The sequence below is a fragment of the Syngnathus floridae genome, chromosome 13, assembly GCF_059516105.1.
Source record: "Syngnathus floridae isolate MCC-2025c chromosome 13, RoL_Sflo_1.0, whole genome shotgun sequence".
Lineage (NCBI taxonomy): Eukaryota > Metazoa > Chordata > Actinopteri > Syngnathiformes > Syngnathidae > Syngnathus > Syngnathus floridae.
The window spans coordinates 7,770,819-7,787,587 of NC_142425.1; the positions used below are offsets into that span (position 1 = coordinate 7,770,819).

General features: G+C 43.2%; 2 protein-coding genes and 1 long non-coding RNA gene across 4 annotated transcripts; 2 read left to right on the forward strand and 1 right to left on the reverse strand.

Moving 5' to 3' along the window:
* The first annotated feature begins 1,459 nt into the window (after positions 1-1,459).
* On the forward strand, positions 1,460-8,475 carry tmem47 (transmembrane protein 47). Its single transcript, XM_088395288.1, has 3 exons — positions 1,460-1,858; positions 6,473-6,613; positions 6,739-8,475. Exons 1-3 carry the CDS (start codon positions 1,633-1,635, stop codon positions 6,915-6,917), a joined length of 546 nt encoding a protein of 181 aa, XP_088251414.1. The 5' UTR covers positions 1,460-1,632; the 3' UTR covers positions 6,918-8,475.
* Positions 8,476-8,545: 70 nt separating this feature from the next.
* tab3 (TGF-beta activated kinase 1 (MAP3K7) binding protein 3) lies at positions 8,546-16,581 on the reverse strand. 2 transcript variants are annotated; one of them, XM_088395279.1, is made up of 7 exons: positions 16,388-16,581; positions 15,633-15,817; positions 10,775-11,999; positions 10,467-10,627; positions 10,259-10,352; positions 9,509-9,592; positions 8,546-9,418 (listed from the first exon to the last, which is right to left on the reverse strand). In XM_088395279.1, the coding sequence occupies exons 2-7, from the start codon at positions 15,732-15,734 to the stop codon at positions 9,276-9,278; spliced, it is 1,809 nt and encodes a 602-aa protein (XP_088251405.1). In that variant the 5' UTR covers positions 15,735-15,817; positions 16,388-16,581; the 3' UTR covers positions 8,546-9,275. The 2 variants fall into 2 exon arrangements, with proteins under 2 accessions (XP_088251405.1, XP_088251406.1); XM_088395280.1 differs by lacking the exon at positions 16,388-16,581 and adding an exon at positions 16,069-16,298.
* Positions 15,157-16,046, forward strand: LOC148388405 (uncharacterized). The gene is made up of 2 exons (XR_015862337.1): positions 15,157-15,264; positions 15,618-16,046. It is a non-coding gene; the product is annotated as an uncharacterized LOC148388405 (long non-coding RNA).
* Positions 16,582-16,769: the final 188 nt, after the last annotated feature.

Sequence of the window (16,769 nt, forward strand, 5' to 3'; positions counted from 1 at the left end):
CAAACATTTATATTTAACAGAAGCGGTGCATTTTGAGAGACACACTGCAAAATTAAATCAAAAGACTATTTGGAATAAATTCATTCAACTTCACAGAATATTGTCTACAAAACCCCTGATGGGGAGCAATTCTGCCCCTGAATAGGACCACACCCAATAATAGACTTTTTATTAAATGAACTCAATCATTAGAAAAGCGTTTTAAAAGCCAAACTCTTAATTGGCTCTCATTAACTTCGCCGGTTTACTCAATGTTGACTTTATACGTGTGGATGACATTGACGATACCATTGGGTAACATTAACCTTTCAATTTTATGATAATTTATGCTCTATTACACCACATCACTTATACCAACAAATCAATCAGAATTTGTATTATTATTCAAATTTCGTATTATCTTTATGGCTCAGTGCATAACACATGATATCTAGTAGGTATAGTATAGTGTTAAAGTCATCTAAGCTAATTACAGCAACCAATATAAGAGAAGAGCAGGTATGACATGAAATACGGTTACCACGGCAACCACAGTCAGTCAGTCAGTAGAATTTTGACAAGTGGTCGAGAGTCTGGCTCTATATGACTAAGTGTCAGTGCACTTTCCTTTCTGAAAGTCTATTTCAGGAAAATTAGCCAAGCCCTTCGGCAGGTCGGTAATATCATCTTTGAAAAAAATTATATTGTTTAGAAATTTGATGAGACACAACAATGACAGTTTTTAACATTTCTAAACACAATGTAGTAAAAATGTCCATCTTATTATGTTTACAGCCAACCTAGGCCTCTCTCAACAACCTCTATAAATACACTGCCCCACATCTCACCTTTGCTTTTCCCCTTTCACATTAACTAACTACTGAGCTGTGGCTCTTTATTGACTGCTGTGGAAAAGCCAAGAGTTGCTAGTTTGCACCCTAACGATATATCTTTTGCTTAATGTTCTGTGTCAGTCAAAGGAAATGGAAACGGGCTTCTTTCCCAGCAGTGACAATTTGGACCAACCACAAACAAGTGTAGACAAATATATGATAGCATCCTGTCTATGTGTGGTTTAGTTATGCAATTACAGATTTTCTTTTATAACGCAATTTCCAGTCTTCCCCAAAACAAATTAATCGCAGATCACATAGGCCTGTGCTGCTGTGCAGCTAACATTTTCAATCCAGCTGTGATAGGCTGTTGTACAATCGACGGGCCATCAATCAAAATCACATCATTATTCCTTCATAAATTTTAATGTCTTGGGTGATAAACAAGTCAGCATTAATATTTCACAACACTGAAATAGCTACTATGTTATGGGACTTTAATGGTGGAAAGGGCTTTGGAATTATTTATCTATCCATAAGCCCTTAAACAGGGGTGTGCAGACTTTTTATAGCCCGTGTTGGGTGGGCACTAGGACCTAGCGGGGGCACCGCGCATGTTATTTCAGCGCTTTCATTCTCCTCTGGAACAGAAGCGGCACGGGAGTCCTCCGGAGTTGGAACAGCAGCGACTGAGCATCTTCCCATCACAACAAACTATTTAGAGGGCGTAACACCCCGAGTTAAACTCGTTTATGTGCTCCAAGTGATCACGGCGAGCACCCTTGTGCTCTTTTTGAATGACCCAAAGACACCTTTAGGTATGTCTTCATCCGTGAGCGGGACAGAGGAGGTGCGCGTGTCGGCGTTGACGCCCCTGAAGTTGGTGGGGCTGCTTTGCGTCTTCCTCGCCTTGTGCCTGGACGTGGGTGCCGTGTTGAGCCCGGCGTGGGTCACGGCGGACGATCAGTACTACCTATCCCTCTGGGACTCCTGTTGGAAGCCCGTCAGCTCGGCGGAGTGGTCCTGCAATAGCACGCTGGCCACGGGTGAGAAGCACATTAAAAACACTTGGTTGTTTTAAAGAAAGTGAAATCAATGCGCTATTCATATTTAAATGATGCAAGAGTGCAAGGAAAACAAAGAGACTGGAAAATGTGCAGATGGTTTTCTGGGGGAGGGTGACAATTAGGGAAGATCGGCCATGAGAGACTTGAAATAATTTTCCAGTTAATTTAAATTGTTTGCACATGAAAGATGAAAGAGAAGAGTGAACAATAGACTGCTCACGTGGGAAATAAACTTTTTTTTTAATAGAGTGAAATCAGAGTCTGGTGAGAGTGGGACACCTTTCTATTTAAATGTGGGCTAAGCTTTTCTTTAAATATTTGTCTTGGAAATGATGTGGGAATTTATCAGCGCCATGGAGCGCTCCAGCTGGGGTTTCATCTGGCCTATTGTTACTCGCAAAATGAGCCTTTTGTGCGTCTCCTCACTGGCCCACAAGCGAGGGCAACTCTGAGTCTGAGGACTCCCCCCAGAGATCCAGATGCCTGGAGATTAGTAACCTGGGAAACAAGTGCAGCGCTGTAGAAATGCCCATTTTCCCACTGTTAAGGAAGCCACGATATGGAGCTGTCACTTGAAATTCAATGCGTGAAGGGATGGCCCAGCATGTTAGAATGGTACTTGTCAGGTTTTATCAGGTCTGTAGTGTGGCTATCTATATCATTTACAGGATGCAGCTGTAAAACTAACTTCTTATTAAAGGCAGGCTGCGCTGTTTAGAACTCGAGGGGTCAAAATGAATCAGTTCATCGACAACCAATTGATTATCAAATTAATCACCTTATATTTTGATAATCGCCATTTTGACGACTGATTGCCCAAACCTTCTGATTTTAGACATTTGCAAACTTCTGCCTTTACAATGGAAACAATGACCATCAATCATTCCTGTCTGATATTGTTGATCTGTTGTTTAGTTGTTGTTTTTTATCACTAAGTAATATAAAATAAAAATAATTGCTTAATAAACGGAATTTGGGAAAAATATGTTAATACACTAATGCAAATATAATACCCTATGTAGAAGCAAATCTTGGCTTGTTTGTCTTTAAATATATTGAAATACATAAATATATAAATATATATTGAAATTAAGAATTAAAAAGAATGTAATGCTTTTTCCTTTGTTATAAAATCTGGCTGATCGTTCTGTGTTGGAATCTTGGGTCGGACATTCCTGCATGAGATTTGCGTGTTCTTAACATGTTTGCTATCCCCACATTCCAAAATCATATATTAGGTTAGAATTCAGATTTTCTGCAGATATAAAAGGTGAGTGTGAATGGTTCAATCCAGGGTGTACTCAAGTTAGCTTGGTTAGGAAAATAAATTAACTGATGTCGTTTATGCCAGTCAATAGAAACTGAGTAATTCAAATTCTAATTTAATTCTAACTTATTGTGTTCATATTTGGAGGTTGTACTGTGTCCAAACGTATCTGGAATTCTTTTCAATTGTTTTTGCTTATGTTTGGACTTTTGAGGCGAGCCATGAACAATGTCTTTGTTCCCCTGACAAACTGTTGTCTTCCTGTTGAAGAGTTGACTAACTGTGGGTCAGGCAGGCCGCCACCTTTCTCTTCTCCGGTGCAGACAAGTGCTCTATGGTGCCATATAAAGACATGTAGCCTCCGCATACCAACAACAAAATCAACCGGCCATTTCCTCTGGCCGCCGGACCTCCACCGGATTGTTATATATATATTATATATATATTATATTATATATATATATATTATATATATATATATATATATATATATATATATATATATATATATATATATATATATATATATATATATTTATATATGGATAATATATATATACATATGGACTAAATATAAATAGATGCATATAAAATATATACATACTTATACACATATATATATATGGACTAAATATAAATAAATACATACATATAAAATATATTCATACTTATATGTATTTACACATATACATACATACATACATACATACACACACACACACACACATACATACATACATAGTACATACATACATGCATACATACATACATATAAAAAAATCTGAAGTACTTAATCGAACGTTTGCCCACGCCTGCTTTAGACACAAGGAGGAATGTGTGACGCTCATGTAAGCGAGTACTGTGTGTGTGAGGATATCAAGTGAGTGTGACATGAGCGAATGAATGTGGATATGATGTGTGAGCAGGTCCAGCGTGTAATTGTTTTGGTTCTGTATTTGGGAGATTGCATTATCGCAGCTATCTAGACGGGATAAGGGTTCAGTGTGTGCTGCTTTGCTTAATTGAACAACTTCCTGTTTACTGTGTGGTTTGCATGTGTGTGTGCGTGTGTGTGTGACAGTCAGACTTGAGGCTCTTCAATAACACGCATCTTTGCCTTTTTTTTGTAAGAAAAACACTAAATTGGCACCCAAGAGGACTTTTTGCCTATAAGTCAATGCTCTGATTGGCTCTTGAGTGGAGTATCTCCTCTTGCATCTGTCATCAGACCAGCTATAGATTAATGCTTTGGCACTTTCCCACTTGTCAAGCCTTTAAGCGCTCGAGCTCTTGCTGTGTGGTTCTGTTCCAAATCTGAAATGAGAGCATCCTGCACACTGATAAGGCTTTCGCTTGACGTTGCAGTTTGAAGACATGATGGAGCTGTAGGCACCAAACTGACCCAGAGAGGAGGATGCTTGAGATGAGCAAAAGTATTGGGACAACTGGCAGGAATTGGAAGATTGACAATTTACTGCTATGTGTGTTGTTTTTAATTTTTTTATACAATGTATTACTCTTTTTTGCTTAGCCTCAAATTTATTTTGAGTGTAATTCCAATATCACTCACTAGATGGCAAATAATTTAAGATCAGCCTAGTTTTCGCTGGCAATTATTAAAGGTGAAATTCTCATTAATCCCGCTTTGTACATCTATAAAAAGTGATGGCTGTTCATTCTATAAATTCATGGATGGATGTTATCCTTTTATACCATAATGTCATCAACATTTTCAGTAAAAATACTCCAAAACCAAACAGCTTTAGAGCATAAGAATAGAGTTTCAATAACTTCATATTGCACCTTTCAAGAAAGCCGAGGATGCTTTTAAATGGAATAGACAACTAAACTATAAATAGCAAGACAGCACTTCTTGCTAAAAAAAAAAACCCTGCAATAAATAATTTACAACTGTTCCTTAACTCTGTTCATATAATTCAGAGGGTCATAACACCTCAGGGTCGAGCCACTTAGACCTTTACAATGATAGGGCCGCTCCATCTGTAGTGGGGCCTCATGTTATTGTAAACCAGAGGGAAAGATTGCTCTGCTTTTTGTGGGCTTACTCTTAACATCCTGTGGTGACAAGGTCTATTATAAACATAAAATCCTGAACCATATTTGGTCAAAAGTAGTTAGTGTTTGTTTATATTTCAGCTGCTTGGCCCCCGGTTCCCCTCCGACAAGAGTGGGAACTCCTTAAGTAGCTTACGTTCCATCAATTTGCTGGTGGAGTTTTTTTTTAATCATTTTCTGCCTGAGAAGAACAGATATATTCTTTGGAACAACTCCCTGACTTCCATAGCAAACAATGAAAGTTGCTATCAAGTCTTTCATGAGGCTTGCAAGACACTTTGGCTTCCTGCACCTGTTTACATGCAGCTCTTCTCTTTCTGCAATGCAGGCCAAGGCTGTTATCGGAGACTTCCTCTACAGTTAACAAGCCATGGATAATTAGGCCTGTAAAGCAGCACCTAGTGGACACTTTGCCTCTATAACATGGCCAACATACTATATATACTTAAAGGCAACAGCATTGGAAACACTACTTAACGCTACTGCTGTGTGGTTTTATTTCAAGTCATTTGAGGATGTTTTTATTTTACTGAAGTCATACATAAACAAGCACTTGAGAGTTTATGAGGGCAAATCATTGAATATTCATCCCCTGGCAAAGGTCGTCTCCTCATCTCAAACTAACTTTTTTTTTTTCACAAACAAGCATCAAGTGAAGGCTTCAGTGACAACACTCAAAATGTCCCTGCCTGGCAACAAGCCACCTTTGCTTTTCACACAGAACCCAGCCAACAGGGATATTGCACTACTTGGATAATTAGATGGATAATTACACAACTTTGTGTGTCGAGTGTGTCCATAATTCACAGACAAACTCTGTCCTGGCTTTGCTCGTACTTTTGACAGGCTGAATATTAACGGGCGACCTCATGTCCGGCGAGATTGTTTCCCATTTAGAAAGGACAGGAAACGGGAGTGAAATGTCAGGTTATCTTCCCCTCCCTGAAAGAAATGCTGAGAATGCTGCTGAGCTGGCATCTGTCAACTGGGATGGATACTCATTATCCGAGTCACCTCAAAGATACTTTTTTTTTTTTTTGCCGCCCATATTGGCGTCCTGCACCGAAGCGGTAAAAGCAGCACGTTCACATTCTTGTTACAACCACAAATAGTTTTATCAAAACTGTGGTTATGAATAAGTGGGCGGAGTCATTTCACTTTAGTGTGATACTCCTTCACTGATACTTGATGTGATCTCTGTGTGCCTCACCTCTCTTGATCTAAGCCGTTTCTCTCATATCTTTGTGCAGACTGGCAGATCGCCACGCTGGCCCTGCTGTTGGGAGGAGCTGCACTCACTATGCTCTCCTTCTTGGTGGCCCTTGCGGCCTTGTGCTGTAGTTCCAGGAGTCGCTGCTACAAGCCCGTGGCTATCATGCTCTTCTCTGCAGGTACTGGAATGTGGGAAAATGTGGAAAAAAAAGCACGACAAAAAGTCATTTTGTGCCAAATAAATAAATCATGTGACCTGTGTGTTGTCAGGTAAATAATGGCGCTTTCCCACTTACCTTTGCAGTGGTCCTCCAGACATGCAGCCTTGTCTTGTTCCCCATCAAGTTCATCGAGGCGGTCACTCTGAGGGTGTACCACGAGTTCAACTGGGGCTACGGCCTGGGCTGGGGATCCACCATCTTCTCCTTCGGAGGGGCCATACTCTATTGCCTCAATTCCAGAAACTATGAAGACTACTATTAGAACACGGAAGAAGAGGAACACGATGCCGGCTTGAACTTTTGGTCACACAGCATGACTACGGGGCTGAATAACAGCAAAAACAAAATATTTGAAACACAGCCTAGGGATCCAGACTGCCCCTAAATGACGATGATGGCGTTTTGCCTCTAAAATGTAAGACAGTGCAATTTTGCATTTGCTCGCAGGTGTGGGTCCATTAAATTGATTTATTTTTTCTTCTTGAAAAATTATATATGTATATATACATACATATACACACACATATTAAAAATAACTAATTGAATAAAGAAATTAAAAAAAAAAAAAATATATATATATATATATATATATATATATATATATATATTAAAATCTCAGCAGTCTGGAGCCCTGTAGTCAGATGCATGAGAATCATGTTAATTACAAAGAATATGTACTGACACATTCCGTCTTTGTGATTTTGAATAAAAGGTGGGGGAAAGGAATCCACAATCTGACATAGGGTAGATAGCATCACTCAGATACACTCGTGTGATTCCATCTATCTTGTTTGTGATAAGGTCCTTCCTAAAACTGTTTCCACAAGGCCACTAATTCGAACTGAAGCACCAAGTCCAACTCCTGATTGATAAACTGAGTAAGAAGTGTGAGTGGCTATTTTTTGTCGACATAGTGTTTGTTTCCTTCCCCTGGAACGCCAATAAGAATTAGGTGGGCAATCTGTGCAGAACAGATGGATCCATTGACCCCATGTGAAGATGAATGTGTGGACTGAATCAACCAATCAGAGCCAAGATGGGAAAATACGAGCAGAAAATCAACTCAATTCCCTAATCAGGGAAGTAATGGCTCCAGGAAGGAAAATGTCCTATTGAGATGACATCCTGAGGACGTGCCAAATAAAAGGGAGCCTTAGTCAAAACAAACACTCCCAAGGAAACGCGACATTCCTTTTGGTCTTCTCACAAACTGTTCGGCAGCATATCCTTATGACGGTGGTGTATTTGAACATATCAAAATCTGAACCGGTGGGAAGGAAGATGATCATGCGTGCAGGATTTTCCAGTTACGCACCTCCTCATGTGATGCCGTTGGTCAAAGGGGATCATTGTAGTTAGTGTACTGTCGTAGTGTCCTGTGTATAGCTGTTGATCTATGATGCACTGCTACTGTATATGAGATGCTTTGAGCAATGCTCCATTCCGTGCATGACCATTATGTAAATGAGCAATAAACTGGAAAACTATGCTTACAATGGGAGGCTTTCCATGAGGATTAATGATCATGTTGAAGTTGACAATGAAAATGTAGCTTTAACATAAGCAGTTTGATGGGACTGCAGATAAAAAAAAAAAAAAAACATTGAATTTTTTTTTGATCTGATTTCAATCATACAAGGTTAATTTCCCATATACACAACATGATACAAATATTTGCTTTATTCCTATTGTCCATTTATTATATTCTTGTTGATCCACATGGAAAGCAACCTATTGTCAGTGCTGGATATGTCATCATTATTTTCCAGTGCGAAGCAGATGACAGTCATTTAAAAAATAAAACATTTTTGCCGCTGTGACATTTATGACTTGAGCTTGTGCAACATAAAGATAGTTTGTTTTAAGTAAGTTTCTTGTTGTGTTCCCAAGTCAAGTCACATAGCATCCGCTCCTTTTATTAAGTACAGCAAGTTGAGGCATTTGCACAGGAAATCGACATATTTTCTTTACCACGTATACAAGGCGACATAATATGCATAAAAGTACCAGGAATATACTTGAATGCATGTACTTTAGTGTTCTTTTTTTCCCCCCCAGCTCTAACACAGAGCTAAATACAGTGTAAAGTCTACATTTGCATGAGTCAGACCTTTTATAACATTGCTTCCGTTATTCCATTGTCATCGAGAGAGAAATCGAGACAATTCCTGGATTTAAGAGCATTCTGAGTTTGGGAATGGATCCGGTTGTGTAAACAGGGCAGTCCCTCTTTCCGTGTGGAATGTTTGCAGGTAAACCGCAACCTCATGTCACTCCTCATTTGCTTTGACCTTTCAGAACAGCCACTGCCGCAGTCTGAGTTTGTACATCCTTTTTTTTTTTTTTGTTATTAGCCATCGGAATCGCCATCTCCCCTGAAAAACAGTTTTTAAAATCAAAGTGCACAGGAGTAGCAGATAAAAGCAGGACGAGTGAGTGGGGAGGTATGATGGCTCTTCCTCAGCAGGTAAAAGGGTCTTAAATATTTTATGATTGAGGTGGGATCCTCTGGCCAGGCGCAAAAAAAAAAAAAAAAAAAAACTTAAAACCCTGCAGATTCTAGAGGGGTGGACCAAAGGAATGGCAGGGGATGTGATGCGGACGGAGCACGGCCTTAAGCTCAGGTGTAACGTGGCATCTCGCACTGTTCACAGCGGTTGAGAGCAGGGTGGTTGAGGAACGTGCAGCTGTCGCAGCTCCACTGGGCACCTTCAAAGTCCTCGTCCCTCTGTGGCCCCGGCACTGGTTTGGGGCAGTGGTCCCCTTTGGACACGTAGAGACACATCAGTCAAGTGCTGTCTATTTTAAAATCTAGATATTATATAGATATTGAATGCACTGAACCTCTCTCACCTTTCTTTTCTGGTTTGGGTGGCACCACTGGGCCAGGCTGAATGTTGTCATAGAAGTTGTTCATCGCTTGTGGATCAAACTTCCCTATGGCGTGGGAAGATTTCCAAGAAAAGTTTGTATGCATTCTTTATCATACACAAACATCACAAGTCATGTGATGTTGACACAAGTCAGGTATTTTAAATAGGGACATCTATCGAGATCAGGTACAGGCAAGCTTTTACCTCAAGGGCCGTTACAGGTTTTCTTTTTTGAAAACATGTATCAGGCCCCAAGTTAGCCGCATCATATTTTGCTCTCCAACATATCAGTGAAGGTCGTTTCAATTAGACAGAATGGGAAATAATATGAATAAATGATGTTGAAATAAAAAATGACTGCCTGCGAGAGAATTAATACTAGGAAATATATGAAGGAAAGTCATTAATCATATTTAGGTGGGCTGTTCCTCACACAAAACAGCTGTTATTTCTACATCATGGGGTTAGGAGAGTACGGAGGGAGTGGTGACGCACAGCAGCCACACACTGGTCACTGACCCAGTAAGCAATCACCAGACTAATTCTGATCATCGAAACACTTGAGTACGCTGCCAACTGTCTGAGGATGAACTTTCGGCCATCACACAATTGTACGCTTCAGGGCTTGGCTGTTTAAACGTCAACGCTTTCAAATTAATCAGTGTTGTTGTTCAGAGTTATGGGGAGTTTTGCACGTATTGTTTGTGTGGCTGTGCACGTGTGCTCATACCTCTGGACTGCAGCAAATCTGTCTCCTTCAGGGTGCAGTCGATATCAATCTGAAGCTGTCTGTTAAGACTTCGCAATCGAGTCATCTCCTCAGGCTGCGGCAGATAATGCAAAGACAGGAGCACAAATAGAAATAAATTATACTGAAACATTCCGTCTCCATATCACGGAAGCTCCTTGACAAAAGAATAAGGTTGGCAGGCACTCACTCTGGGGATAAAGCTGGTCGAGCTGACTCGTCGGAAGCGTCTTTGTAGAGCGTCGTATTCCATGTTGTTGACGTCCGACTTGAGCTGCTCTAGTTTTTGCCTCTCGAGCAGTAGCTCCTTCAGAAGGCGTTCCATCCTGGCTCGTTGGTGGAGCAAGAGAGCTGGAGGTAAACAATTTGATGAGAAGGCGATAATGAAGTAGAGGGACAGAAAAAAAAAATTGCTAAACCATCCATCTATTCAATCATCTAGTTCTATTGCTTCATCTTTTATACAGCTGAGCTAACTAATACCTGCAAGTCCCATACCTTGAGTGTAGGCATAGTCATCTGAGCCTGAGCTCGAACGTCGCGGCATTTGTTGGAACTGACAAGCTATGTTCCCTGGTAGAGCCGAGATGGGGAGGATGGGCGGCGGGGCGGCGCTGCTGGCCCCGAGGTCCACGATGTTGAGCAAAGATTCCGCCTCTGCCACGGGAGGCGAGCCGGGTGGTCGCTGGGCCTGTCCCCCGGGGGAGACTTTGATTTTGAAGGTGTAGGCCGACTGGCCCGGCTGAGGTGAGGAGCTTGGACGGGGCCTTACGGGGCCATGATGCGGCAGGTATATCCCGGGGTGGAAAGGTGATGCCGCCGCAGGTACGGTCATTGACACGCCCCTCGAAGGGGAGCCGGGTGATGTACTGGTGGCCATATAAAGTGCGCCCTGGGGGTGGGGGGTGTGCACGGGGGAGTTGCTGCGAGGCCGTGGGCCCTCCAGAGTAATCTCAATCTGGTTCTTAAGGGAGCTTTTCGGGTGATAGGGTCTGTAAACGGGAGTCTGCGGCTGAGGTTGTGGCTGGTGATGGTAGGGCATGCTGGGAAGAGTTGGCGAGGTAATGGGGTGGAAGACATATTGCTGGTGCTGGGATGTCGGCTGGGGCTGGGGCTGATGCTGAGGGGAGCCGTAAGGCGAGCCATAATTGTGGACTGGAGACTGGTGATAAACAGACGTGCCCGAGGAGGACCACGGCGACGGCTGCGGGCTTTGGGAGGGTGAAGGTCGAATATAAAGGGTGGTATTGCTGCTATTAGCATAGTGCCCAGGGGTTATCTGCAAAGCCTGCGGGGCATTGGGTATACTTTGCGAAAGCGTGACTGTGATAGGGTTCATAGTATACCGTGAGACCGGGGAGAAGGTGGGAGACATACCCTGAATTGTCGGTGGAGGAGTGGGAGTGCTGGCTGAACGGCTGTGGTCATTGATGAAAAAAGGATTGTAACTCGGGGAAGGGGCCATCGTGGCAGGTGCCGACATCGGCTCAGGATAACTGGGTCTCTGGGGGTCAATGTGACTGTCACTCGTGCTGTGGACAAGAGAGCGCCCCGCTCCGCCATTTGTTTTGCTAGCTTCTGAGCCCGGGTAGCCCAAGCTTATGTGGAGCATGTGATTTCGACCCAGGCGCCCCTCCTCCGGACTGTGATGGAACTCTCCGTAGAGGTATCGATTACTCTCCTGGGCCAGCAGGTGGCAGCAGAGATCAATGTTATTGTTGTTCTAAAACAGACAGCACAATTTCAGCCACAACGTGTTAGAATCTGCACCAATGTTTACTACAGCGGGGTACTTAAGAAACATTTTTCTCCAATTATTGTAATAACCCAACAAATGCATCACTAAATTAATATTAGAGGGTGATGTGCAACTCATAGGTATAGGAATATTTACTGCATGGCCAATAGTTGACACTAATTCCAACAGTAACTCCACCCTTGTATTTTGTCAAGAGAGTGCAGATGCTCCTGTTTGTAAAATAACTAATGACTAATGGTAAGTGCCTCCTATCAACAATAAAACATCATCCTTGTAATGCCACCTATTATTCCAGTAATGCCACCTATTATTCCCATGTGGCACACTCACTGGCTGCAACTAACTTAGGTAGGGCTGCAAAATCTAATGAGGTCTTGTATCTTTGAGATAAAGCAAACTCAGAAGTGTAAACAGTTATTTTAGAAACACCCCTCAGTGTGATGCAATGGAGTTCTACACTCAGCACTCTCTGCATCCATTACAACCTGGTGATCCTGAAAGGGGGATCCTTCCATCTGTGGTCCCTTCTCAAGGTTTCTCATTTTCCCCTGGCAGGGGTTTTTTGAGTTTTTCCTTGCCCTTTTGGGAGCTTATGATCAGGGGATGCTTTGAGAATAATTGTCAATTTTTGGCTATGTGAAGCCCTTTGAGACTGTTTGTGATTTAGGGCTATACAAATAAACTTGACTTGACTTGACTTGACTTGACAGCACAGCAAAAGCGAGAGCAAGCCTAACACAAACCCTAACCCTAAGCACAGCAAGAGCAAGCCTAACCCTAAGCCTCAGCACAGCAAAAGCGAGAGCAAGCCTAACACAAACCCTAACCCTAACCCTAAGCACAGCAAGAGCAAGCCTAACCCTAAGCCTCAGCACAGCAAAAGCGAGAGCAAGCCTAACACAAACCCTAACCCTAAGCACAGCAAGAGCAAGCCTAACCCTAAGCCTCAGCACAGCAAAAGCGAGAGCAAGCCTAACCCTAACCCTAACCCTAAGCACAGCAAGAGCTAACCCTAAGCCTAACCCTAAGCTTGCTGAGGCTTGCTCTTGCTGTGGTTAGGGTTAGGGTTAGGGTTTGTGTTAGGCTTAGGCTTGCTTTTGCTGTGCTGAGGCTTAGGGTTAGGCTTGCTCTTGCTGTGGTTAGGGTTAGGGTTAGGGTTTGTGTTAGGCTTAGGCTTGCTTTTGCTGTGCTGAGGCTTAGGGTTAGGCTTGCTCTTGCTGTGGTTAGGGTTAGGGTTAGGGTTTGTGTTAGGCTTAGGCTTGCTTTTGCTGTGCTGAGGCTTAGGGTTAGGCTTGCTCTTGCTGTGGTTAGTGTTAGGGTTAGGGTTTGTGTTAGGCTTAGGCTTGCTTTTGCTGTGCTGAGGCTTAGGGTTAGGCTTGCTCTTGCTGTGGTTAGGGTTAGGGTTAGGGTTTGTGTTAGGCTTAGGCTTGCTTTTGCTGTGCTGAGGCTTAGGGTTAGGCTTGCTCTTGCTGTGGTTAGGGTTAGGGTTTGTGTTAGGCTTAGGCTTGCTTTTGCTGTGCTGAGGCTTAGGGTTAGGCTTGCTCTTGCTGTGGTTAGGGTTAGGGTTAGGGTTTGTGTTAGGCTTAGGCTTGCTTTTGCTGTGCTGAGGCTTAGGGTTAGGCTTGCTCTTGCTGTGGTTAGGGTTAGGGTTAGGGTTTGTGTTAGGCTTAGGCTTGCTTTTGCTGTGCTGAGGCTTAGGGTTAGGCTTGCTCTTGCTGTGGTTAGGGTTAGGGTTTGTGTTAGGCTTAGGCTTGCTTTTGCTGTGCTGAGGCTTAGGGTTAGGCTTGCTCTTGCTGTGGTTAGGGTTAGGGTTAGGGTTTGTGTTAGGCTTAGGCTTGCTTTTGCTGTGCTGAGGCTTAGGGTTAGGCTTGCTCTTGCTGTGGTTAGGGTTAGGGTTAGGGTTAGTGTTAGGCTTAGGCTTGCTTTTGCTGTGCTGAGGCTTAGGGTTGCTCTTGCTGTGGTTAGGGTTAGGGTTAGGGTTTGTGTTAGGCTTAGGCTTGCTTTTGCTGTGCTGAGGCTTAGGGTTAGGCTTGCCCTTGCTGTGCTTAGGGTTAGGGTTTGTGTTAGGCTTGCTCTCGCTTTTGCTGTGCTGAGGCTTAGGGTTAGGCTTGCTCTTGCTGTGCTTAGGGTTAGGGTTTGTGTTAGGCTTTCTTTTGCTGTGCTGAGGCTTAGGGTTAGGCTTGCTCTTGCTGTGCTTAGGGTTAGGGTTTGTGTTAGGCTTGCTCTCGCTTTTGCTGTGCTGAGACTTAGGGTTAGGCTTGCTCTTGCTGTGCTTAGGGTTAGGGTTAGGGTTTGTGTTAGGCTTGCTCTCGCTTTTGCTGTGCTGAGGCTTAGGGTTAGGCTTGCTCTTGCTGTGCTTAGGGTTAGGGTTAGGGTTTGTGTTAGGCTTGCTTTTGCTGTGCTGAGGCTTAGGGTTAGGCTTGCTCTTGCTGTGCTTAGGGTTAGGGTTTGTGTTAGGCTTGCTCTCGCTTTTGCTGTGCTGAGGCTTAGGGTTAGGCTTGCTCTTGCTGTGCTTATAGGGTTAGGGTTTGTGTTAGGCTTGCTCTCACTTTTGCTGTGCTGAGGCTTAGGGTTAGGCTTGCTCTTGCTGTGCTTAGGGTTAGGGTTTGTGTTAGGCTTGCTCTCGCTTTTGCTGTGCTGAGGCTTAGGGTTAGGCTTGCTCTTGCTGTGCTTAGGGTTAGGGTTTGTGTTTGGCTTGCTCTCGCTTTTGCTGTGCTGAGGCTTAGGGTTAGGCTTGCTCTTGCTGTGCTTAGGGTTAGGGTTTGTGTTAGGCTTGCTCTCGCTTTTGCTGTGCTGAGGCTGAGCAAGAGCAAGCCTAACCCTAAGCCTCAGCACAGCAAAAGCGAGAGCAAGCCCAACACAAACCCTAACCCTAAGCACAGCAAGAGCAAGCCTAACCCTAAGCCTCAGCACAGCAAAAGCGACAGCAAGCCTAACACTAACCCTAACCCTAAGCACAGCAAGAGCAAGCCTTATTACAAATGATAATATACGTAATGAAAGTCTTTCTCTGATAGTGTCAGTGAAAATATAGCATTGCCATCTTTACAAAGGCAACTTAGTATAAAGGTGTCCCTTAACATGCTCCAAAGCTGCTTTGCTTCATTGTTTCATTTGCACAAAGCCTTGATGGAGCATGAAAAACGAGTCAGTCCTTGATCAGAACGTAAAACACGCAAGGGATCCATGCAGTCAAAACGTGCCAAGCCTGCCCAAACAGGAACATAATGTAAGCGTAGTATGACTTCCGTGTTGTCATTCCCCGGTGTTTACACTTGTGGATTTATTTCCATGCAATTTGTGCACATGCACGGTGTTTTTGTCTTTTGCCAATGTAAACATACCGTATCTGATATGTGTTATTTGAAATGCACATGGGAGAAAAATAGTCCCCCCACCAAAATTAGCTTGAAATTTTGCAGGTGAAACTAATGAAGTGTTCAATGAGGCCATGCCGTTCGGAATTATGGAAAGATGACAAATTAGAATGATCAAATTTGAGGGAGAAACTGACGTGGCGTCAAAAAAAAAAACTAAATCAAGAAAAATGGGCAGGGATACATGACTTGTTCACTTGTGCAGGGTGTAGGCATGTACCTGCAGAAGGCATTGCGACACCACTCCTTCTGGGATCTCGGGGAAGCGCTGCTTGAGGTCCTGCAGGATGTGATAATCAAGCTGAGAGCCCCCCTGCGCCATCCTCACCCAAAACACCCGCCAAGCCACGGATCCCACAGCCGCAGACACTCAAATGGCCAATATCCTCTCATCCCCTAAGGAGGCTAAAAAGGGGAACAAAAGACAAACGCTGTCACTGGGAGTGCACGCAGACATCATATTAAAACGAAATGCCTGTCAAATGTTGGGCCAGAGTCAGTGAGTCAGCTGAGACTGTGCAGATCAGACAACTTAGAAAGCCAAAAAGCCGGTCTTAAATTATTTCATTCTAGAAAAGGAGTGGTTTACCCAGTCACATGATTACACAATTCTAATAAATTGAACCTAAAGTCAGCTTGTTTATCGTTTCACTTACTCTGTTGCACCAAGACACATGCCACGGCTTGCTAACTAGCTAGTGATCAACACAAATAAAAGTGCGATCCAAAATCCCCACGCATGTGATCATCTTCCTGCAACAAGCGAAAACGTAAAATGCATCGTTTTTCCTCAGCAGTCAAAGCATGACGAATGAGCTTTGCCCACTTCTTGTCTTGGTTTCGTGCTAACGCCCCGAATGCTACCACTCGCTCGGTGTGTTGCTCAGCTGTCAAACGATCAGCTTGTTGATAAACTGGCTAAGCTACAAGCTAATAGTAGCCAGCGCTAGCTAGTGATTCCATCGTGAAACTTACCATTTTTAGAGAGGTTCTCTAATATGTCAAAACATGGCATGAGTTTCGAGGGCAGTTGTGGTGTCTTGAAAAGAGTGCCTCTGGTGTTGTCAAAAATTAGAGGATGCAATACAACTTGTAGTTTCACATTCCACTAGGCCCGTGCCACTGGACTGCATTGCACGCGAGGACACTATCCTCTCGCGATAGCTGATTTTCCCGGACCAGGAAGTTGTTCAAAATGCTCGCTGTCAAATGTACGCATGCGTGACATTTGACAAGCGCAGTAGTTGCTGGTTCAAAAATGATAATTTGTGAATGATGGGAGCAAGTCAAAGATGCGCAAATAACAAGTGGAGCAAGTTTCATGTCATAACATTCCATTTTCAAACATCCCAAGTTA

Bases quoted from the DNA above. Each gene is read 5' to 3' on its own strand.
- tmem47 (XM_088395288.1), top strand. From the start codon at position 1,633: ATGTCTTCATCCGTGAGCGGGACAGAGGAGGTGCGCGTGTCGGCGTTG. The intron at 1,859-6,472 runs GTGAGAAGCACA...ATCTTTGTGCAG, and splicing joins CAATAGCACGCTGGCCACGG to ACTGGCAGATCGCCACGCTG. The intron at 6,614-6,738 runs GTACTGGAATGT...TTACCTTTGCAG, and splicing joins TATCATGCTCTTCTCTGCAG to TGGTCCTCCAGACATGCAGC.
- tab3 (XM_088395279.1), bottom strand. From the start codon at position 15,734: ATGGCGCAGGGGGGCTCTCAGCTTGATTATCACATCCTGCAGGACCTC. The intron at 12,000-15,632 runs GTACATGCCTAC...TGTCTGTTTTAG, and splicing joins TGTCGCAATGCCTTCTGCAG to AACAACAATAACATTGATCT. The intron at 9,593-10,258 runs GTATGAGCACAC...CCCACGCCATAG, and splicing joins AGATTTGCTGCAGTCCAGAG to GGAAGTTTGATCCACAAGCG.